Source organism: Halictus rubicundus, chromosome 4, assembly GCF_050948215.1.
Source record: "Halictus rubicundus isolate RS-2024b chromosome 4, iyHalRubi1_principal, whole genome shotgun sequence".
In the NCBI taxonomy this organism is placed as follows: domain Eukaryota; kingdom Metazoa; phylum Arthropoda; class Insecta; order Hymenoptera; family Halictidae; genus Halictus; species Halictus rubicundus.
The window spans coordinates 9,750,009-9,773,650 of record NC_135152.1 but is presented as its reverse complement, the minus strand read 5'-3'; the positions used below and the strand labels follow the sequence as shown (position 1 = coordinate 9,773,650).

General features: G+C 42.0%; 1 protein-coding gene across 3 annotated transcripts in view; it reads left to right on the top strand.

The window, feature by feature from the left end:
- The window catches only part of Fas3 (fasciclin 3), a 478,993-nt gene that overhangs the window by 428,021 nt on the left and 27,330 nt on the right, over nt 1-23,642 (top strand). For all 3 annotated transcript variants that reach the window (XM_076786622.1, XM_076786621.1, XM_076786623.1), the window contains exons 2-6: nt 17,283-17,609; nt 18,811-18,945; nt 19,026-19,208; nt 19,604-19,788; nt 23,034-23,175. In XM_076786622.1, coding sequence (XP_076642737.1) covers nt 17,283-17,609; nt 18,811-18,945; nt 19,026-19,208; nt 19,604-19,788; nt 23,034-23,175 — 972 coding nt within the window. The remainder of the gene's footprint in view (nt 1-17,282; nt 17,610-18,810; nt 18,946-19,025; nt 19,209-19,603; nt 19,789-23,033; nt 23,176-23,642) is intronic.

The following is a 23,642-nucleotide window of genomic DNA, read 5'->3' as shown; positions in this document are numbered from 1 at the left end:
TAAATCGCGCTAATATGAGGACCGATTCAATGGGATAAAATAAAAAATAAAAAAGCCGCCGCGACGAGTTGCGCCTGTGCCAATTTCATCCAGAAGAGATATTTAATTTTCGGTAATTTAGTACGCACTGTAAGCTTTTAAACAAATTTTCTATCACTACTTTCTGCGTATTGCAACGGCAGCTGTGGTTTGACACGTCTCTCCGATTGATTTTTCATTCCGGCGCGCCGTTTTGCCGGATTGGTACAAATGCGGCCATTGCGCAAACACAATATGAGAGTTAAACAAACGCCATTGTTCCTGCACGAGTACTTAATTTATCACGAACATTCTCGTCAAATCCGTTTCATCGAAAAACAGAAACGATCAGCACATTTCCGGAATTGTCATTAACGTGAATTTTTCGCGTATCCGTTTTGCGATGTTCCCATTTACTATAATCGTCTATTATAAAAAAAAATAAAAAGAAGTGTTAATTATTTACTTGTTATCTAGAAATCTATGCACTGAAATGAAAAATTAAACATTGAAATAAGAAATTAACATATTTTTTAATTAAATAGCACAATCTCGTGACTGAATTTATGCTAAAATAGTAGTTAAAAATATCAGCATCGTTGTAAGATATTTCTAAGACAAAACGAAAATAAGATCAGAAGCTAATAACATCATTATTCCAAGAATGATCCGGTTTGCATTTAATTAACCACGAACTATACTTCGGCGCAAAGTTTCCGCCACACCTGGCTAATATCTAATTGAGTATATTAGGTTAACAGAAAGCAGAGTAGATTTTGGTTAAATCCCGTCTAAGCTTGAACGGGAATCGCGTTAGATCTATTAATTTTGAATGATCCTACGGAACAAATCACTGTATCCACCGCGCCGGAAACGTTGAACTTGCGGAGGAGCAAATTTCGATGGCTTCGAACAACTGCTTAATAACTTCTGGAGCAAACTCGATGATTTTCAATTGGAAAACTTTCTGTTGTTGCGTAACTACCTTTGTGAAACCTTTATTACGACCGAGTCTCGAACTGAGGGAGATAAAAGAAAAAATTGTTAGATTATGGATCGCTGGTTTTTGAAATTTGATATGTATGTTTACATACAATTATCCTAGGAAAAACAATTCGTAAAAATCAGTTTCGTAGCTGTTGCACGAAAATCGCTGGTTAAACCGATTTTTTTTTTTTTTTTTTGGTAATGAACCGGTTTCCGTGATTACTTGGGAGGAAAGGGTTCCACGAAGGAGTTGCAAGCACGGCTTACCGGGAAGGTTCTCTCTTCCGGGGATTTCGTTTAGGATAGCACGGGGAGCAAATATTAGTATAAATTGAATATTCCGTTGGTAGCACTGGCGCGAAGCGTTTAACGTCCGGGATCGCTAAAAATCAGGAGCAGAAGCACCGAATACTCCCTCCCTCCCGGTTTAATTGTTACGGTTTAACGAACCGTGGCCGGGCTGCTTTAGCAGCGAGAATGCTCGACGTCGTTGCCAGCTATGGCAACAACGGGTACGCCAAACTTCGCGAATAAGTACAAGGAAGCGCCGCTGCCGGGGCTGTTATAAACCATCGCCATTGTAAGAAAACAGTAGTATCTCGATAACTGGCTTCGCAACGATCTTCGCGAGGAATAGGCGGCTTCGTTGACCAACTTTCAAACGCCTCGGAACTGTCTGGCTTCGCCATTATTGAACGCGCGATATTGTCCCTCTCCAGACAACGTGTTACACCTTCAACCGAGCCCTGCAAAGCACAATGAATTTATTCGAGTCAGATACTGGGTCGAACATTGGGAACGAGCAACCGGAACGGAACAGAACAAAATTTCTATTATAATAGAACTACCGAGATTATTAAAAACATTTTATTCAAGACACGTATATCAAAGATCTTCAAACAAGCATTCGATTAATCTCAAGCTATAAATTCTTATAAATTGTAAAATCTAACTCCTGATACTTTTCTACAAGAATAATTTCAAGATACCAAACCGAATGTATCTAACACAATATTTCCTACAATCTATTTCACCATTTTCGAGTGTCCGAAGGTAAAGTAAATATTAATTTAAAACACCGCTCCACTTTCAAACAACCGGAACAAAAGAGAAATATTTAAAGAAACGTTCAAGATTTTGGTCTTATAGTCCCGCGCACTTTTATCTTCTGCCATCCTTCCGTAACTTCATAGTACTTTCATCGGGCAGAGGAACGACAAGAAAGGCTCGGTAAATCCTTTAGAAATCCAATCTGCAGTTATCCGAAGTAAAACTTTTCGTCGAGCAAAACGTATTTCTGTTATTCTATCGGTCGCGTGGAAAAATGTTCGCGAATCGCAGCAACTAATTCCGGTATGTTTTTAAAAAATTCCTGTATTTTAATACGAACCTTTTGCTCTCGCCCGGCGATGTTGAAACAAAAAGTACGGCTCGCGAGCCACGGCAAAGCGAAAGTTCCAGCGCCGGGCAGCTCTCTGCCAAAAAATTCGCGAGCCCGGATATTCTTGTTTCTCGATTTGCCCGAGCTACGCGTTCTGTATTCTTACTTTTCCAAATGACCTCGCCGTAAATCTAATTAAACAAACTAGTCCCCCAACATCGACAAATTTCCCCCCTCGAATCCGCGCCCACGGGTTTTGCACCGGGCCGAAATTGTCCGGGTGTCCGAAAAGTTCGCGCCGATTTCTCGCAGCTCGCGTTCGAATTGTCTAAACAAACGAAAGTCAATGAACACACATCACGCTGCCGCGTGTGCTCCGAAAGGTTCATTTTTCACGGGACGCTGCCCGACATTCGTTGTAATTAGTCGAGTTTTATGGCTATTTCGAATATATACTGCCGCGATAAATGAAACTCGGACAGCTGGTCCCTTTCTTACTCGAAAAGTGTCATCGGTAGGTTCTACGAATTTATGACGAAAGTGCATGCGCGGATAAACGGATAGATTTATTTAGCTCCTGCTTTTTGCAATCGATGCGAAACATTTTGCACAATGATCCATTCTTCGGACATTGCTGTCGCGAATTCTGAGAATCATGTGCGAGACGTTTATAATTTTTAGATACCTAAATTCAGGTACTAAAATTGAGTTAAAGTATTTACCGAACGTTTGAATTGCGTGCGTGAAGTATGTTTCACGTTTTCAATTCTTGGGGGAACAAAACAGTTGTTCCGGTAGTTGACGTGTCTCGAAATTCCCGTGGTTTTGGGAATTTGACGCAGCGAGATCTTCCGGAGAATGGTTTAGTGTTACTAGCGAACGAAATTGAGTCGTCAGACGCAAAACAGGCGCGAACGCTCGAGTTTCATTTATCTGCGAACGCGATCTTGGTCCCGGCTGTAGAATTATGAGTCACTGTGTGTTCCAACACTCGATGTCGGACCAAAGGTGTAAACTCGACCCCAAACATTAGCGTTAAACCCACGCAACTGCCAGGGATGCGAAATTGGTCGCAATTGGAGCTGATGACGCTTGTTGCGGCATTATTTCGCGTCGCGTCGCGTCGACAAGCCTGCATTTTCTCAATAATAACCGTGTTCGTACTTTCACCAATGCTTTTCGACTATAGCCTCGCGTGCGTTTGTGATTTTTTGGACGGATTAAATTACTGCGCAAATGATCGTACTCTGTACCACACAGGGAAGGAAATATAATTGAAACGAAAAGAACTACGTCACAAATAACAACGTTTTAATAACGTGTTCGACTATATTGTGCTTTTTAAATTCATACAACATGCATTGCTAATGATGGCTTTTTTAACACTCGTTCTTTGACCCGATAGAAAATATCGTTTTAATTGCTACGAATGTACACGATAGACTGGCGAGAAAATTTTTAATGTCATAGGAAGGAGTTTCTATAGAAACGTACACTGAACAAAACGTTCACGTTCATGTATGGAAAATGTATACTCAGTGAATTTTATGTATTTATTATGAATATGAGTAGGTTAAAAACAGCGACAATATCTAAAAGAATTGGAGAATATAGAAAGTCAGGCTTGGAATGAAGGTTTGTTATGACTTTCTTTTAGAACAAAATAAGATTCTATTCTTCTTTAACTAATATTTGTTAGATACAAAGTGTAGTTCCTCTTCTGTCAAATTAACAGGGGAAAAGATGTTCGACAAATCGTGCGGCAAAGGGTTGAAGGAACATTTGGTTCCTGTTTCTTCCAGTGACTGCAGGCAATTTTTACTTTGCAGAAGAGCTCACAGTTTAGTTAATGAGAAACCTCAGACCTTAAAGACTGTCCCGATGTATTCTTTTCTTTTTCTAAAAATTCGGAAGTTTGGTGTAAATATTCGTCTGACGCGGCCCAAAGCCAACGCAAAAATCATTTTCGCGAGCAATAGCGCGCAAAGTGGCCCGTAGACCACGCAGTTTGGAGAATGTATAGACGAGCGAGTTCGATCGGGTAGTCGGTAATAATCTCGAACGAGTATGAAAAGCTCTCGGACGATCCGCGGGGCTCGGGCGTTGGATGCGTCGCGGCGCGCCGAGACGAGACACGCGATAGTTATTTAACGTGAAATCCATTTTGCGTAACTCGATTCCAACGTCATCATCGGGCCGGGCAAAACCGATTTGCTCGCTCCACGGCTCGCCGAGGCGAGGCGAGGCGAGGCAGGGCGAGGCGAAGTTACGCTCGTATCGAGACGGGTCTCTTTTCCTTCGCGAGTGTAGGAGGACAGCGGCCGAGAACGGGGATGAGGCGAGACAGATACCCAGGGCTGTCGATGGGGCGGTCGCACATCGAACCGGACGGCCGATGATGAGTCGATTTACTGCCGCGTAAACCAGCCTTAATCTGCGCTCCAAGATTTCTGGCCGGTCCGATGAAATTGACGACGCTGATGCGAATCTCTCTCCGCGCCCCCGCGATCATTCTGTTTCTTCTCGTTTCTATCTCGCGTTGCTTCTTCTTTGCCGCGAATGCTCAGTTGCAGCTTGAAACTTTTCCTACAAGTGTACAGATTTTAATCGGGCTGCGGATCTTTACGCAAAATAAAAAACCTCGGCATTGGTTACTAGAAACAGAAGCTTAACACGTTGGTTGCTGATTGGAGAAAACCCGAAAAAATTAAAGGAATTTAACATGTTCACGGCCACTGTGCACATGGCATTGCAGTACACTCAAAGATACTCGGATTAATTTTATACACTTTTGGTGATGTCATAATGCACGGCAGATTATTTAGACAATTATTGCAAGATTCCATTACGAATATACGTTGTAACAAAATATTTTAACATTGAAGCAGAACAACGAAAGATTAAGTTTATCATTGTGATTATTCCTTTAATCCCTTTGCATTCTTCAATCCTAATAAAACGTAGTCATTCTAAAAAATATAACAGTAAAAATTTACTTTTAGGTCTTGTTCAAGAATAGCGTCGCATATACATAATATCAGTTATTGCATATTTGCGAACCACGTATTTTCAAACACAATCGCCACCCTCAAATTTTCCACTGTTCCTTTCTTTCCATTTCATTTTCCAGTTCCAACCGGTTTTCCGGTCCGAAGACGAATCATTTAAATAAATAATTTATTTCACGCTCCTCGCACCCCGTCGGATGGATTACCGGTGCCTTTACACCCGACACATTTTGATTAAATCCCCCGAGTTCGTTTGGCCTGACCCCAACCCGGTTATTTAAATAAATCGCGATATCCATTTAATGTTTTCCTTCGAGCGGCGCATGAAACAAATTACTTTTTCACGCTGCGATGTTTGCATAAAACGTTATAATCCATAAAACGGTTGGAGAGAGGAGAGAGAGAGGGAGAGAGGGGGACGAAGTTTCAACCCTGAGTCACGAAATTTTTATAAAAATCATGGCGATCGAGAGAACTGCGACTTCCGGCCCGCGGTGCCGTCCGCTCTTTTACCGACGAGTTTCAATTTGCTTTTTGCTCATTTTCATTATTCATGGTGCCACAGAGTAAGGAGAAACGTCGAAATTGCTTGCCAAAAATTAGTGGAATTTTACGAATCTATTTATCGTAATTGGTTCATTATTTATTGATCTACGTAATAGAAGTCATGTTTACAGCTAATGTCATACATTGAACGTCGTACAAATTTTGTATAATTTCTAAATGCAGAAAATTTTGTAACTCAAGGAAATTTTAAAAATCACGCTAAAATATTCCTTTAATAATTCACACGAGTATTGGGAATTAATTTTGCCCGGTATTTCGGCGATTTCGCCGTCGTTTTTGCGCGCGGAAAAATCGACGCGTCTCGGTGCGAGCGGAACTTATCGAAAAATCGCGTTTCCTTGCAGCGACCGGTAAACGAGGAGGGTAATTAAAATTAAAAACCAATAACAGGAGCCGCGCGACGGTGCACGCTCGTCGGCGCCGTGCTATCCGGCAATTACGAAATTATTTATTAGCTTTCGCCCGGCCGAAATCGCGCGAAACGCCGCGCTGGCCGATGATCGTCCTTTTCGCAACCGCATTAATTTGAATGATTATTAACGATACACCTCCGTTATTCGATAATGAGTAATTAGCCGACACACATCGGCCGTCGTGCGGCTGTGTTTAAGCGCGTTGCACACCGTTCACCCTCAACCGGAGATGTTAATTTACAACGTTAACGTGTGAAATACGATTTACAACGAGATGCTAATTCCGCTCGCGTAACCCCGCGGTTTGTCAAAAATTTATGTGTCGATTTTGCGCGCGGCCGCGATACACTCGCTGGCAGATTAATTCTGCGACGCTGATTAAATATTCTCAGATTACGCGCTTAATGAGCCGCCGTTATTTCGATTGTTTACCAGGAATTTTTGGCGTTTCTCGTTGCGATTTTGGTAAGCCGATTATTCGACCGGAAATTTTCATTTTACGCACGCGACGTTTGATTACATTCGGTCCCCTTTCGCTGCTGTATTTTATTATGTGTAATATTGAAAATTCTGAGCCGATTTTAGTAGATTTTTATCGGCAATTGCACCTTTCAAAGATTCTGATTAAAGAATTAATTTCGCGAAGCCAGGCATTTTAGTACTACTATTAATTGTTTGAAGAAAGAAGTCACGCATTAACAGACTATAATTGTGACCAGTAGTTATTTTTCTGAATTCAAAATGTATGAATGGTCCATTCGCAGTTAGAAATCATGGCCATGTTAAATAAATAATTTCAAGAAGTTACCTTCAATTACTCGCACGCTGCTATTGGTGCTTTAAAGCTTTAAAATTAAATAAACTTGCTCCGGATTGAAATAGTTTTTTTTTTAATCAAGAACTTAACAATATCTGTGTGACAAAATGACTTGTCCTGAATCCTGAAAATTAATGTTCTTATTATTTCACCAAGTGTACCAACTTTGCGTAAGATCTGTAAAATGCAAACGGTCTGAAACAGTAATAAACATAATAAATCTTAACTCCTCGGTTATCGTTCCATTAAATAAGTTACCTTGATTTTATGTAACGTTTGTGGCTGTTGGGTCATCCGATCAACGTGTTAAAAGCGGAGCAAATGGAACGTTGCTCTATCACGTGTGTCCGCGTGATAGCGCAGCATGATGCCCAGAAATCGATGTATATAGCCGCTAATGAAAATGTGCAACTATCGAGGCAGCACCCGTGAATCTTTTTGTGTCCCGGGAAACGCGTGATCGTGCACGCGCGACCGGTCGCTAATTGTTAAAGCGGCCGGCGATGAGGCTTTTTAACACTTGACTGTTGTCATTAAGCCATCAAACGGGAGAGTTTCGTGAATGGCCGAGTGCATCCATTTGCTGATCGCGGCTCTTTCGGCGCTAAAGTCAGTCGCCGGGCAAAAATGCAATGCATTCGTGAGTAACTGCGCACACCATGTACACCGGCGGGTAGGGGGGAGGGGGAAGGGGTGGAGGGGTCGTAATGCATGGATTTCCCATGTGTCACAAGATTGCTCTATTTTCCCGGGGTTGAATGATGTACCCCTTTTCCTTGCTCGGTTGCTCTGGAAAAAGCTCTGGGGATTGGAAACATAGAGAGCTACTCTCCCGGCGTGCTCGATAGTCGTGTCTACCCCTCCCGTAAACGAAAACTTTCCCTGTCAAGTCCTTTTTGCGTGGCCCCGTCGCCGTTTTAATACATTCCGCTCGCATTTCCAACCCGGAAGCAAATGAGCACTGCTAGTTTTTTACCGGGGACATCGAGAACCGACCGTCACCCAGTCGTAATTAATTGCTTCGATTCGCCGCGAATATCTTCCTGGCCTTATATACACACCCCCCCCCCCCCCGCCATGCACCACTCCGATAAATTAAAGAAAACACTGAATTATACCCAAAAATTCAATATTTGAACTCCCGCTAGTTTCTGCAAAAAAGTCTAAAAACACTTCGATCGTGCTCGTTTTATAAATCTGGACTCTCCGCTTTCACGTCCATCGGCGCTTTTTCTCGAAGACTCGTTTTTATAACCGAGAGAAAAAACTGAAGTCGTCTCCCTGAATTTGAAAATTTACAAATTCGAACTACAGAATTCCAATTTCTGCAATCCCAACAAATTCGTTTGCTCTTACGCTTCTAATGAGGTTTTATAAAGGAAACCTTTGCGTTGTCCTCTGAAAATAAGAAACGAGCCATCGAAAACTGTATTTTTATAATGTTCTGCGTGACGAGAGAGTAGCTAAATCAATTGCAAAAAGAATTGTTTTGTAAGCCGTGGCATCACACTCGGAAAATTTCACGAACATTGCGAAATTCCGTAGCGTTTACATGAGACTGCCCCCTTAAACGCTGTTGCCTGAATTTTGACGTACGAGCCGTATGCAATCCCCGCACTTCGGTCTGATTACAACCAAAATCGAGTTTCGTCCTTCTATTCGCAACTACATGGCGAGCCAGGTGGGTTGGAAAAGGGGCACGAGCGGGCGGGTCTGTGTAGGTGGAAGGAGACGAGGTTCCACATATTTCGTAGCGGCGCACGAAGCGCAATTAGCAATGTTAGGGAATATCATCTAATACGAGAAGTGCCGGCTTGGATTAGTTCCACCCGTTGCAGTCTGCACATGCAAGCTGACCGCAGCGGTTTGCTGCTGCTACGTCGCACCGAAATCTCCCCTCATCCTCTGTTCCCGGCTGAAGTATCTTCTCATTCTCATATTTTTCCCGGCCCCGTCTTTCCTGAACTCCAAATTGCCTTTTCTAATCAGACAAATATTTTCTGCGCGTTCAACGTCAAAATTGGAGCATTCATTTTTGTTAAAAAATGCTAGAAACATGACACAACGACTGAGATTAATTTTTTAGGTTGCAACACAGTCCTGAGACGATCCTGCTCGTGACATATAGACTGCAGAGTTTATGCATTTACGACAAAAACGAATGGCTACTGTTCGAAACAGAGCGACGAATCGACGTGTTACTTTCGATCTGCTGAAATGGTTCCAGAGAGGAACACCTAAGACGCAGAATAAAAATTATATGCAACCGACAAGTTATTGTTGTTAACTAATCGTTCTGAAAATAGTCTGCAGTGTTCTACGAAAATGGATCGATTACCAGGTTCTTTTATCCCTCCGCCGATTTCTCAGTTCCTTTGTGACCTGTGTTTGAACAATCCCTTTTACGTTCTCCCCTTTATTCCGCCGTCGCCCTTTATATTATTTTCACCCTTTTATTCTACTGTATTTCATTTTATATTACCGGCGACCCACATTCGCCAGAGGGAGAAGCACGATAGCGAAAATTGGAAATCAGTGGGAAATAGTATGTAGCTGCAGCGCCACGGGTAGATTTCATTTCGTATAACCGAGATTATCTGGCCGCGTTATTATGTCACCCGGAAAAGTAGAATTTAAGGGTCGTCGTCCGCGGGTTGGATCACCGTGTCGAAGAATCCCGAGAACTCGGTGTCATTTCCAGGCTTTACGTCGCCGCGGGAAAATACCTAAGTAAAAATACAGGAAAATGTAGGTTTTTTCTTTGTTTTTTTGTTTCGTGGAACGTTTGCGGAGAATAACGATTTCTCGTACTTACTCCGCGTAATCAGGTGAACGTACTCCTTCAAGAATTCAAGCATATATTCTGAACAGAATTAAGAAATCCATTTACATCTAAAAATGTGATTTTTTGAACGTTCGTATGCTAATTACCTTTAAACGATACAACACTGTACGAGAAAGAAAAGCAAGGGAATATTTAACCAGAAAACGATGTGAACGTTGATTGTACTTATAGACGATCAGTTCTTTAACGAAAGAAATATATTTTTTAAGATCAAGCATAAGGTGTTCGGACGATATGACCCTGTAAGAGATATTCAAATTTTTGTTCCTCGCATGATACAATCTTTCGAATTAAATTGAGTATCTCTTCTTTATAGATTGTAGTGCGATTACAGGCTCATATATTTTCCAATTGTTTTCTCGATTCGGATTTACAGTAAACGATTAAAACGTGAATTTGCCTCTGTGTTCAGAGCTCTCTGACAAAAGCCTATATGCTAACTTGTCTTTGTGTAAAAATATAGTCTGAATATTTGGGAATGTATATCTTAGATCTGATTGATTTTTAAATTGAAATTTCGGCTTTTTTCCGCGTTTTGTCGACTTTCGACCACCGTGGGGTCGGTTCCGTGAAATTTCAACTGCAGACACCATGTTGCCGCTGGCCGCAACATCGCCAGCGTGCAAGGTGCATCAACCTTACGGGCTCAACGATGCACGGCCGCTGTCCACAAATCATCGCATCTGTTGCTGCGGTTTTCGGAATGCGAGGCGTCCTCCGCGGCAGTCATGTGGGGGCCACGGGAGGCACACCGCTTCAAATTAGATCGCGACGTCAGCCGTGTAACAAATTGACGGCCGGAAAATCAAATGGGATTTATGGGTTTACGATCGGCCGACCAGCAGACCCTTGCGACCAGCCAATGAGAATCTCGGACGCGTTTGCATTTCCCTAATACGATTATAACTTGATAAAAAGCTCGCCGCTGACGGTGACGGATTTCGAAACGACACCGCGCCCCGTGAACTCGAATCAATTGCGAAAAATAGCGGAAAAAATCCGATTTTCCCTCGCTCGGAAATTTCGCTTATTTAACCGGAAGTCGGAACGATCGACTGCTTTCTTAAAGTATCGATTCGTTACGTATAGACTTACGTGTAAAAGTTGAGCTCTTCTCTTAACAATCTCGAGACGACGCTCGATATAATATCGACGACTTTTATTAACATTTTTCGGACATATATCGGCTAGGAGATACTATTCTTTGATCCACGCGACCTTACGGCGACCGAGGTCTCTCGAGTTACTTGGTCCCTCACTGGATATACCCCGCGGTGGTGGGGATAATTTCGCGACGTTTATCCTCCAGGCCTTGGCGACGTATATAGAGGAAACACTGTATGTCGCTATTTTTAAATTCTTTCGATCTTTCTTCTGTTTCAAATTGTACCTGCTCATTTTTTAATCATGCATCATTGTTCCCTTAACTTCGTCTTACAACTACACCGTCTTCAACGCGCTTCGCGTCCAAGTGCTACCAGGTTGCTCGAAAGAGACGTAACCGACAGTTGTTTTATAATTACTATACTCTCATCGTCCGGAGGGCTTTTGCATTCAGGCCTCGTGCAACAAAGGTATTTTTCGAGCGCTTCGTTAAAAAGTATTAATAACTGCGAGAGATAGAAGTAAATGAGAGTGAAGATCACGGATTTTCATTTACCAGGCCAGGTTAAGGATCCAGCCGAGACAATCAGCGTCTAGAAGACTTCTTTTTCTCCTAAGGAAATCGTTTAGCGAGCTCTTTCACCGAGCGAAAATGAAGACGCCTCCTTGTTCCGTCCAAGGCGAAAAAAAGAGGGGGGAGGGGAAAGAACGATCGCAGTCACGAGCGGATTCGTGCCGGGATTTAATTACGAGCCTTAAATAAATTAAAACGAAATATTCGCGGCAACAAATATTCACGGCAGTTTCTTCAACAGCGGTGGCTTCGTGCTTCATTATTCATGCGGGATGCATTAATGTATAATTTACTGACACGGCAACGTCAATATAATTACGGGACGTTGTCGTCGGCGTAATACGTTCGCGATCGAAAGATTTTAAAGTGTCGATGTAACTTTAAAACATTGAGTCTAAAAAATTAGACATGGTTATGTCGCTGACGAGAGTATCGTGTGCGCAGCGAAACGTGTAATGAGAAAGCGAACACAACATAAACGTTATTTCTTAATCCGAATGAAGGAAATTAATATTTGTTGCACCCGGGAGAAATTAATCCTCGGATGTGCCGGATATATTTGTTTTGAGGCTTTAGTTTTTCACTCGAACCAAAAATTGAATTAACAATCGTACGATCGTGAAATAAACTCGCGATAAGCTTGGTCATTTATTTTTTATGCTTCGGTCTCGAATTCTTTACTCTGTGCAGGAAATTAATTTTACTGTTATTCTATGCTATAATTGGACCCCTGCCTCGAGGATAATATATAAACGCAACACTAATTAGGTACTAGACATTTGATCTTTATGCGTTTATGGCATAAACGAATTTTTAATATGCAAGAAACTTGATCTCCACGAAGGGAAGAAAAATTACTACTTTTATTCGATGAAAGACTTTTTTCTTACTTTCCTTGATCTTTCGAAAATTGTAAGTTGCATAAAGATCCGTAGTCTGCTGATCACTTTCCGTTAGTCGACGGAGGTGTTTAAAAAAGAAAGTAAGAATACAAATATTTGAGGCAGGATGCCGGGTCACTTTGCCGCCGTGGAAAAACCTCTTCGGGGTATTTATTCTATTTATTCCGGCGGAAAAACTCGCGGACAGCGGACAGCCCATTCATCAACCATACGATCCGTTCGAGATGCGAGATGCGAGGACGCCGCCGGCAAGAACCGCCGATACAATCCGCGACTAGTTATTATTCGATGCGTTAAAAACCGTGTCAGATGAAATATGATAATCGTTACCCGAGCCACGCCCGGTTTATCATATTTCTTCGGGTGCATTATCATAATGGCGTCGTGCGCGTGATCGAGCGCGTTCGGCCCGGTGAGAAGCGGTGTTTCCAGCTCGTTCGAGATTGATGCCACCTTCTAACGAAATTTCACCACCGCCTGCGGAACAGAATCTCTCTGGCCTGATACCTCGGACACGAATTAATCGCCTATCCTAGTTTTCGAGGCCGCTTTTCCACGAATTTTTCCGAATTTTTTCCGGAAAAATCTATTGAACCTTTTCCGTAGGGATTTTGCACACGTATAAACCGCAATCCGAAGTACGCGGGTGATTTTTTAAAAACAAAAACAATCAAAATCACGCGAGTTATATATTTCTTTATAATTTTGAAAAACATGGGTCGACGGTTGACTCCGATCTTTCTATTTATCGTACAAATTTAGTTACGGACCGAATCAAAGGAAATTGAAAATCTGCATTTTCTAATATTATGGTTGGTCAACCCGTACCGTTCTCTATTTCATAATGTAGAATAACTTCAAAATATTTTGTTTTCAATTCGGCTTTATGCAACAGTGACTCGTTCCATTGATTTTAGGATGAGCTCGAAAAATGGTGTGACGCCAATGCATTAAAAAAAATTTTAGAAGAAGAATTTAAACATTAATTTAGACAAGACCATGGGCATAAGAAATGTTCCGCAGTGTGTCTGAACATTTCGATTCTTCGTCTAAAATTATGTAAATCCTTCGATTTCGGTGCGCCAACGAATCTGCAGTAAAAATAAATAAACGGGGACGAGTATCAGTGGTACGGGACGCACCTCGCATCGCGCGCGTCAGAATAATGTATCTCATTGCGTTTCGCGTTAATCAATTATGGAACAATCGCGTGCAAGAAGTTCCCCATTCTCGCGCCATGTACCAGGAACAGGAACTTCAACGTTAGTTAGGTAATGTAAATACGATCTTGAGTTCTGTAACGCATAAGTAGACAGCACACACGCAATACCGGCGCAACGCGGTCGCCGATAGCTGCGAAACAGGTCCGACAACGCTAACAAGAAAAAACGATTTTCAGTATAATACAGAAATTGCGAAATTCGCATAACATCTCGACGCACTTTGGACGAAGCTTCTGATTTAAGTGCGCGCGCGAAAAGACCGCATTGAAAGTCCGGATTTAGATCCGGCCATTACAGGATTACTTTCAGCTATTTTCGAACATTCCCCGCGCGGTCGGACGACCAGAGAATAATTAATTATCGAGCGGTATTAAAATACCAGGAAACTTCGAGCCCGTAGGTTTCTCAAGATAACGGATGGTGTTGTTAAAAGTGTGAAGCCGCCAACTAACCAATATTGGAAGCCCGTGGGCTTTTTCATCCCCGTCCCCTTACACCCACCCCCTATTTCTCTCTGCCTCTCCGCTTTGTCACGTTGTACTCCTACTTCTAAAATTACTCCACAGCTAATTGTACTTACTGCAAACTCTACTAATTGGAATGTACAGTATTTATCCGAATATCGTCTGCATATTTTTAACACAGAATAGAAGAAACAAATGAGTGTGACATGCATTGTTTACGAAATTATTAAGAGGAGAAATCAATTTTTATGTAACTCCCCTTCCTCGAAAGCGGTACAATTTTTATTTTTTATACAGTCTGCTAGTTACTGTTCTAAATATGTGAAATACGAAGTCCCATTTGTTAACGTTCGCTCGCCACGATTTCCAGGGTGTTACTATACACTTCAATTTTTCGAGACAACGGATGTTGTTGCTAAAAGCGCGAAGCCGTGAACAAACCGCCCCGGGGAAGCTACGGTTCCGCAGCCCCGAGGCTGAATCACACCCTTATAATGCATGCTGCGTGCGCGAAAACGCCGAACGCCGGTTTGACAATACAGTTATTAATGGAAAACGCCGGTACACGTTCTCACCTTTCGCCCACCCTCCGGCTAGAGGGGTTGGTCGATACTTTCAAAGCTTTTTGCGCCGAAACTTTTGTTCATTTACAGTACAAGCAGACTGCTCGCCGCCTGCTGGTTCTCGTTATCCATTACACATCACCACGATTACGGAAAGTTTCGGAAAACCGGGCGGCTGAGTGGTGGAGGCCAGAAGGAAATTCCTGAGAGCAGAGCATTTTTTGTTTTGTTTTATTTTTCTCGTTTCGAATTTCCACCGCGGCGGAACGGGCCGAAATTAATCCTCGAGTGGATTACACGGGTAGAAATTTTCCAATAATCATCGTCCATTTTTTTTGGGATTAAATGCGACACTTATACGGGGCTTTGGGAAATACCGACAAGCGACTGTAACACATATTTCCTCTAACAGTTATTTTCTCTCGTATACGTATTTTATTGTGGCACATTTTTGTAGTTCGTACAAATATTTTCTCAAAAAAAAAAAAAACGAATGCTATAAATTTCAGTCATTTTGCTTTTTGTTTTACTCCTTTACTTTTCTATACCGTTATGTATATTGCAATATATTCGTATTTCTGTACGCAACAATTTTGAAGTGCGTATAAATATTTCCTCACTGCTTCGGTTATACTTTATGTGCTCGCAAAAATTCGAGGGCCAATTTAAATGTTTTTTTTTGGAAATACTGGTGATCGAACTCCAGTATTTTCGAACGTTGTTTTTTTTTTTTTATACACTCTACAGTTTCAGTAGTAGCTTTCCGGAGATCGTTCGTCGCTGTTGTAGAGATATTACGACGTGGACCAGTTAAATTTTCACTTTGGGAGGAGTGGCGATAAGTCGGAAGCGAGGTTAACTAAAATATTGATATCTCCTAATTGCCGGGGATATTCGGTGGAACGCGGAAACGTGGAAGTGGGGTGAAAGCAAGAAATGGAAAAGGGGGGGTTGGAAAGTTCGTCGGTTGACTTTCGCGGCGCGCTTGTCGGAACAAGGAAAATACAGGAACACGGCGATAGCGATGAAGGGGATAGGATAGGATTTAATCAACTTCCCTTTTTGTCTCATAAATCTTGCACGGGATGGGGGAGTTCTCCTCTTCTCGTGCGGCCTGGGAATCGTTTTTCGATCTGTTCCCTCGCGAGAACGTTTCTTTAGAGGCCTTTAGAGGCTGTCGATTAAAACTTACCGAGGATACGTTTCCCACAATCCTTCGGAGATCGGCTTCTCTTCGAACTCCTTGACGAGATAAGCGTGGTTCCGGTTGGCGTATGAAACGTTAAGAACCAATCGGCTTAAAAATATTACTTACGGATACCGGATATCTGATGCTGAGGACCAAGAGGAGGACATTTAGAAGAATATGTTACGTTCATTCTTTTTAAACAGTTTCGTAAGTACGCGGTGGGTAAGCGGATTATTAGAGCCTAACTAATAGCAACGCTACAGGAAATATTATTCGTCATGCGGATGAGAAATATGGTTTCCCTGCTGTGGTTTTAATAATAATTTAATCAACCACTATAAAAGAAAACATTGCACAATTCAATTTACAATTTCTAAAAGAGTTAAAATTGTTCCTCTATGGCCTCTTGAAAGGAAGCCGGCAAGCCACATTTCACAGTTAAGCGTACCCTATAGTAATCAAATTATCCAAAGTTCTCCATTTACGTTTAAATCCGTTGCGACAAGTTCCCATCTAATCGGAGACGTATAGCATAAACATATCATGATCAAAAACGCGTATTTAAGCATGTTCCGCGGAAGTGGAAACTCGCTAAGCCCCGCGACAAGAAAGTCGAGAATTATGAAGAATTATGATAGTTCCCCGCTCCGTCTGGTAATTCAATTTCACCTCCCGCAAAGCAAGATTAACTCTGGAAAGACTGGGTCGGCTTCGCGGGCGGCTGCCTGCTTACAAAATATGAAAAATGTGCGATTTCGCTTCTCTTAAAAAATTCCGCGTTTCTAAAAGAACGGATATATCGTCGCCGGTGTCCTCTCATTTCACAAAGACATTATTTCTACGATACGTTGTTCCCTGAGTTTACAATGCTGTTGAATATTTCTTTCATATTTGTCGAATATTTGGTATCCTCTCTGCTCTTCCACTTGATGCAGATTTTGTTTCCAAGTTGATTCTCGTTGGCAAGATTAATGATACGACGAGATTATTTCATTCGAAGTAACAATCCCGCGAAGTTTCAATTTTTTTTTCTCTCTGATTGTGTCCGAATTTCTTTAAACTGTAAAATTGCGACGAGATTTTGTTGGATTTTATCCTCGCCTATCCTAGCAGGTTAATTTCTCCTTTGGAAATTGTTGAAGTCTCGTCCTGCCTTGAGGCGTGCTCTCCCCGCATTCCTTCCAAGTGACAAATCTTTTAATCTGTTTGTTTCTTTTTTTTTTTCAGCGTCGAAGTCGAATTTAGTCGTGGAAATCGAGCCGAAGGGGCAGGTGGCGGTACGGCTCGGCGAGAGTCTACAGATTTTGTGCAGAGTCGGCAGACCTCTGAAGGTATGCCGCGTCGAGATACCTGGCGAAGATGGCGGCATGGTATTGTCTAAGGGGCAACCACCGGAAGACGGCATCATGTACCACGGCGCGGGCACAGACGAGGGCCAATGCGGGGTTCACATCGAGAAAATCAAGGAGAGCAACGACGGTATCTTCAAGTGCACTCTGACGGCCACTGACAGCCGGGCGGAGGCGCAGGCGTCCGTCAGGATCGTTGTTGCCAGTGAGTGTTCCTTAAACTTGAATTAACACGCTCGCCAAGATGTCAGTCACCGGTGACCGACAGCGAACTCCTCCGCGTTTCCGGTTAGCAAATCGATCAGCTCCGCGAAACAAACATTAAAGAAAATTGATCAAATTGAAAAGCTCTTTTCATTTGTTCGATTCGATGGTAGGTGTCTAGCCTGCTTATCAACACTTTGAGCGCCGCGGCGGTGGTACCATACTTGACAATCAATTTTTATTAGAACAGTTCAAGTAAATAGAACTTTATTAGGGTCTACAAGTTATAAGAAGATTACGAAAGTAATTTCTAAAACAATATCTTTTTTGGCAATTTTTTGTGACCTTTATGGACACTTTCGAGGCAGTCATTTAAATTACTTATTTCTATATTGTAATTGCTATATACTGATTAGAGCTACTATTAATCATAAAATAAAATGTGCATTGATATACGGTGTCTCCTAATGTCTGTTGTTTTAAACAACTTTAAAACTGTAGAGAATGAAATTGAATTTTTTTTTCGTTCATCACCTCGCGTTGAAACGATCTTGAACTTAATTTTCGAAGTCCCGATTGAACGCGTTGTTCCCCTACAGTAAAAATAAATAATGGAAGAAACCGAAACGCGCGCAGACACTTATGGATAGTAGTGTAGAAAAGCTTGAAAGCTTCCGGAATTTTCTTGCTGGTGGAAAAGTATTCTACCGTTAGGGGAGAAGTATTATGGGAGGCCACGTCAGGGAATTCGAGAACTAATTAATCTTCGTTAAGAGAATTGCTTACGGGAGGAGAAGTAAGAGACTGTAAGAGGATATTACTGTTTCGGATAAAGTCGATCGAGATAAATGACGAAGACGTTGCAGCCTCGGGATTCGAGGGTGTTCCTGGCGGAATCTGAATAAAAATTTGCACATTCGATCCGCGGGGGAAATGAATGTAGAACTTCATAGGGAAAGAAGGGCTGCGTTAACGACAACTGCAGTGCAAAATTATTATTTTCTTCAATTTTGTCATTCATTCTAATCGAAGACGTGATAATACTGTGCAGCTTTATCGTGCAGAAATCAAATTAAGCTTAACTCGATAACACAGACATTCCGACGACGTTATCCTTTGAGTACCGGCTCGCCAATTTCTAATTACTCCGGAGACACTGCGACGAATCCTAGATATGTAATATGATCTATCTAATTTTGCAGAACCACCGAACCAGCCTGAACTGAACACGAATCCTGGATCCTACGGTAGGAAGGTCTACAGAAAGGGCGAGAAGCTGGAAGTGAGCTGCACTGCCCCTGGTGGAAGACCTGCAGCTAACGTTTCGCTGTTCCTTAGTAATGACTTTTCCAAATTTCATTCGTACTCTCACGTTATAGCCACGCAATTTTCTATATTTTCTTTTCTCTTTGATCAGACGACGAACCAATCGGCAACGAGCCGCTGATTTACGACTCGAACGTGAACGACCACTCGTTGGCAATGCAAAACGCGTCGCGCAGCGTGGACTGGACTGACAATGGCAAGGTTCTGCGATGCGTCGCTAGTCACATTGCCCTTGACAAGCCCAAGGAAACCACTATGCAGTTGCAGGTGTACTGTAAGTATATTCTTTGTCTGCGTTCAGTTATCTTAAGCAGTTACTACTTATTAATTGTCAAATAAAATTCTACTATCCCTACTGTCTACTGTTCCACCGACCCTTTTAAAGCGTACAACTTCTATTAAGAGACTGTAACGCTTGAATCACTCTTTAACAATGAATATTGAAATTTCCAAAAAATGGGAAGCTCCAAAAAAAAAATGTTTAGAGCCTTCAACGATCGCTGTTCTTTGGGAAATGTTTAGACAAAGTTTCGCCTCAGTTTATTACGACCTTTTGGAACTTTCACATTCGTGAATGTTTATTCGAACCTGAAGAGGCAACGGAGTTGACGATCCTCGTACAATTTTCAGTGGAACAGAACGCGCTAAGCGTGGATAATTCTTTTACAGATCCCCCGCAGCCGCAGCCAACCATTGAGCGTTTCGGATATGTGATTGGACGTCAGGGGATCGTGAACGTAACCGTTTATGCGAACCCAAGGCCACGTTTCTTGTGGCGAGTGAACGATGAAAAGATCACCGAGGGTCGCCCCGACGAAAGCAACCGGCTCGAGACCTCCACCGCCGTCGATTTGGTAAATGTCCTGCCCTGTCTTTCATTTTTCACATCGAACAAATTGAAAATGCTCCTCATTGTAACCCTGAAGCAAAGACGCTTCGACAATACCTAGTAGAGTTTCCATTGTTCGATCATCTTGAACGAATTTGGAAATTCTTTAATCAGTTCCATCTAATCGGGCCCAATTCTGTTAAACAAAATTGATTTTCATTTACGAATGGCGAGTCTGAGACGCTGCTAAAAATTACTGTTCCATGATTACATTTATTTTGACACTGCTACAGTTGTTTTCATTTAATAAATTGCTGAACGGACATGGCAAAAGGGAATGAAAAAGCGTCGGATACAAAGAAAATGTTCAAAGTCGAATGGAATTGTTACAGTCTCGAGTGCAATAAAAACGGAGCATCTTTGAAAATATTACTGCATTGAAATCTTAGCTCCTCACAATCCAGGCAGCCCCGAAGGAAAAGTTTCGAATCGAATTGCCAGCTGCTTGGAGAAAGTCTAACACGCTTTATCGATAAAACGTTCTATCGATTGTCTCGTTCAATCGATGGAATACAGCGCCGTCAAATTCCTCAGACACTGAGTGCCCGTCCCAGTTGACATTGAGTGTTAAAAGCGATTGTAGCGGCAACGATTTCCGATATTCCGGTAACCAAACATAATAGAATATCGGAAAAGCAGACTGTACAGTATTTCGGAAAAACTTCGAACGATCGTCGGGAGATGAAAAATGCCGAGGAACAAAATTCCGAGACGTATGAACAATAAAGGGGGGTTCGACGAACGCCGGATGCGTCGCGAAAAATAACAGCAAAAGATGGCCGTGCGAATGGCGAATCGACGAGCTTACTTGCGAGAAAGAGCAAATTGGAACAGCCGGGAAAGTAAATGGGATCAAGAACGAAGGTATTGGGGACAAAGGTGTCCCAGCATTCCGGTGCAGCCGTTTGCACGGTGGCGCACTTAGCATTTTTTAAGCGTTCGCGTGACTCGCAAGTTTCTTGCTAATCAAACGGCCCTAATGAAATTCCCCGGGGAATTCGGACGCTACAAATCGACCCGGCGCAATCGCTCGGAATAATTCGACTGTTTGTGCCTCTTCCAAAAGCAGATTGTTTTGTAAAAACAATTCGGTTCATCGACGAGATTCTCATCCCGTGCCACATGATCAACCATCAACTCGCTGTTAACCTTTTTTGCTTTGTTACATTTTTATTATAGATTTTCATTTTCTCTTTTATCAATGTCAGCTGTGCGTAACAAGTATGTTCGCCAAGGAATAAAATTGATCGCTTGTTACTTATATTAATTGTCATTAAACTCATCCTAAGTTATCACTATTTCATATTTCTACGTAAAATTGTCTATGAATACTTTTCCGAATGAAGCAAACAATCAGCAGTAATTATTCATCATATTAACAAAGTCAGGTAGCAACACGAGACTAACAATAGCACCAAAGGAAACGTAAAAATCTCGACAAACGCGAAATGAAAATTTTTCCAAGAAATTAACGATGAGTGGTTTTCGGTGCTGGGAGTTTCCAATGGTTGCGGAGCGGGTCGGAATTTTTGCGGTTACGTTACAACGCCAAAAATTTGCTCTTTATTCCCGGGCCGCATAGTTTAACAACATCGCCCGGGAATGAAACAACCGAAGCCTCTATTCGAGGCCGCTCGCCTAGGCCCCGGAATGAATAGCTTCGCAGCGTGTTTCGGTTTGTCGACGGAAAATCGCGGTTCTGCGCTGCTGTTCACGGATGCGAGCCAGTTTTCAATGAAAACGCAATTACGGTCATCGGGAACGGTTGCGTATCCCTTTGTACGACGGCGACGATTTTTCTTCGCCAGCCATTTTATCTGGCGCGACGAAAAACGTTGTTGATCTTCGCAAGCGTTCGCGGGGAACGCCATAGAAACGCCACAATTGGGCGGGCCACGGTTTTTGTTTTCTTCTACGGCTTGTCGTCCCAGTGACAGTGAAGAATAACTACATTTTTTTCTGTGAAATCGCGGCATTGAAAGTCGTCGCAGCCGCGCGAGGCGAACACTTCTCTCGCCCGTCGGCGTTTGTTCGATTTCACTTGGAAATCTCTGTGCAAATGTCAACTACGAATCGTGTAGTCGCGAACAAAAATATTGCCACGGCTAAGCTAGTTCTCAAACAGACAAGCTAGGTTTTATTTAAGGGGGAGCAGCCAAATGTATACAATTATTAGCAACACCGATGGTAATACTGTAGTATAAAATCAGGTTCTGCTTGAAACCTTCGTTTATTCAATTATGTACAGAAATACATTCATTCATTCGATTGCTAAAAGATTCAACGAAATTTGTAAAAGGAAGAGACTGGGAACAAAATATTGATATTCTATTTTTAATGATTTATCAGGAAACGTATTTTTCTTATTAGTTTCAATATTATTTTAACCGTGTTATTTACTGGTTTGTGCTGTACAGTGTACTAGAGTTCGTACTGGATATTTGCAGTATGTAGGTTTAGCATTATGCATACACTTTGCCGGTTCAACGCTACGTTGTATGTGCAACGATAGGTCCCAATTTCTCGACGAAAATGTCCTAAAATTCGTGAAAAACGAGTAATGCTGGTACATTTTAAAATCGCGTAACGGAATACAAGCAAATGTATCGGTGCAAATAGAATACAACGTGTAAAACTCGAAAATAACGATAATGAACGCTGCAACATTAGATTCATGGAACTCGATGCACGTATCGGTACCACGGGAAATCGATACCGATATTTACAGACGCCTGGTTTGCAACGCTGACTGGTTCTGTAAAATAATCTCCCTAGGAATTAAACGCGTTCGCACGACACCGTGTATAATGCATGAAATGGGGGGCTCTTCACATTATAGTCGAACACTTTTATGTGCAACATAATCTTCTAACATTTTGTAATCCTCCAGTATACGCGGTATAGGAACATCAGAATTGTAGAACCGTTTGCAAATTCATATTTTTAAATCCACCAAAAAATTCAGTAAAAAAATACCGTGGAAGCGTTCTACGAATGGAAAATTGTGCGAGACTGTATCAAATTCCGAATATTTCTCGGAGGCTAGAAATGACTAAAAAAAAACGCCTTTTAAATCCGCAAATTTGTTTCAATATAGAATGTGATCAATAGACGGATTTTATTCATCTGTACAGTTTTTTTATCCTTACAACTCGACACAGAAACTGTAATCATTGTAAATAACCTGTGTGTACGTGTTTATTGTTACAGGGAAATGGAGCGTGGAGTGTGATCCTCACTATCGACAGCGTTCAGAAATCCGACACAGAGAAGGAGTACATCCTGGAAGCTCGTAACGACGAAGGAGCTGCCGAATACAGTATCGTTTTGTCAACTTCCACAGAACCCGCAGGTGAGCCTGTCAAAATACTCGCGATTCAAGTCTCACGAATCATCCACCCTCACTTTGCACCAGCGTAGCAAAATAGAACTAAATTTTCATTGCCATAAAAAAAATACTTACAAGTGGACACAACTTTTTGAAACAGCACGAAACGGTGTTTCAGCTTTTCGTCCAAGCTTGTCGAATTTTTATCAATACATTTACATTTTGAGATACTATTTGTATTAGCAAACGAGCAAAGTCTGTCCATCTTATTTATTGAAAAGGTCTTGGAAATTTCCACCAAAGTTTCATGAGAAATAAGAACATCTGCTATAAATTTTCTGTTTACGGTAACTGTTACTGGCAACTATTGTCGCAAGAAATCGCTTGCAATTCATTGGACCTTCTGGACGACTTGAATGCAATTTTTTTTTTTAAATTTTCCAGTTTCACATTTTTACCGAAACGATCGCGCGAAGTCGTGCTTGCTGTAA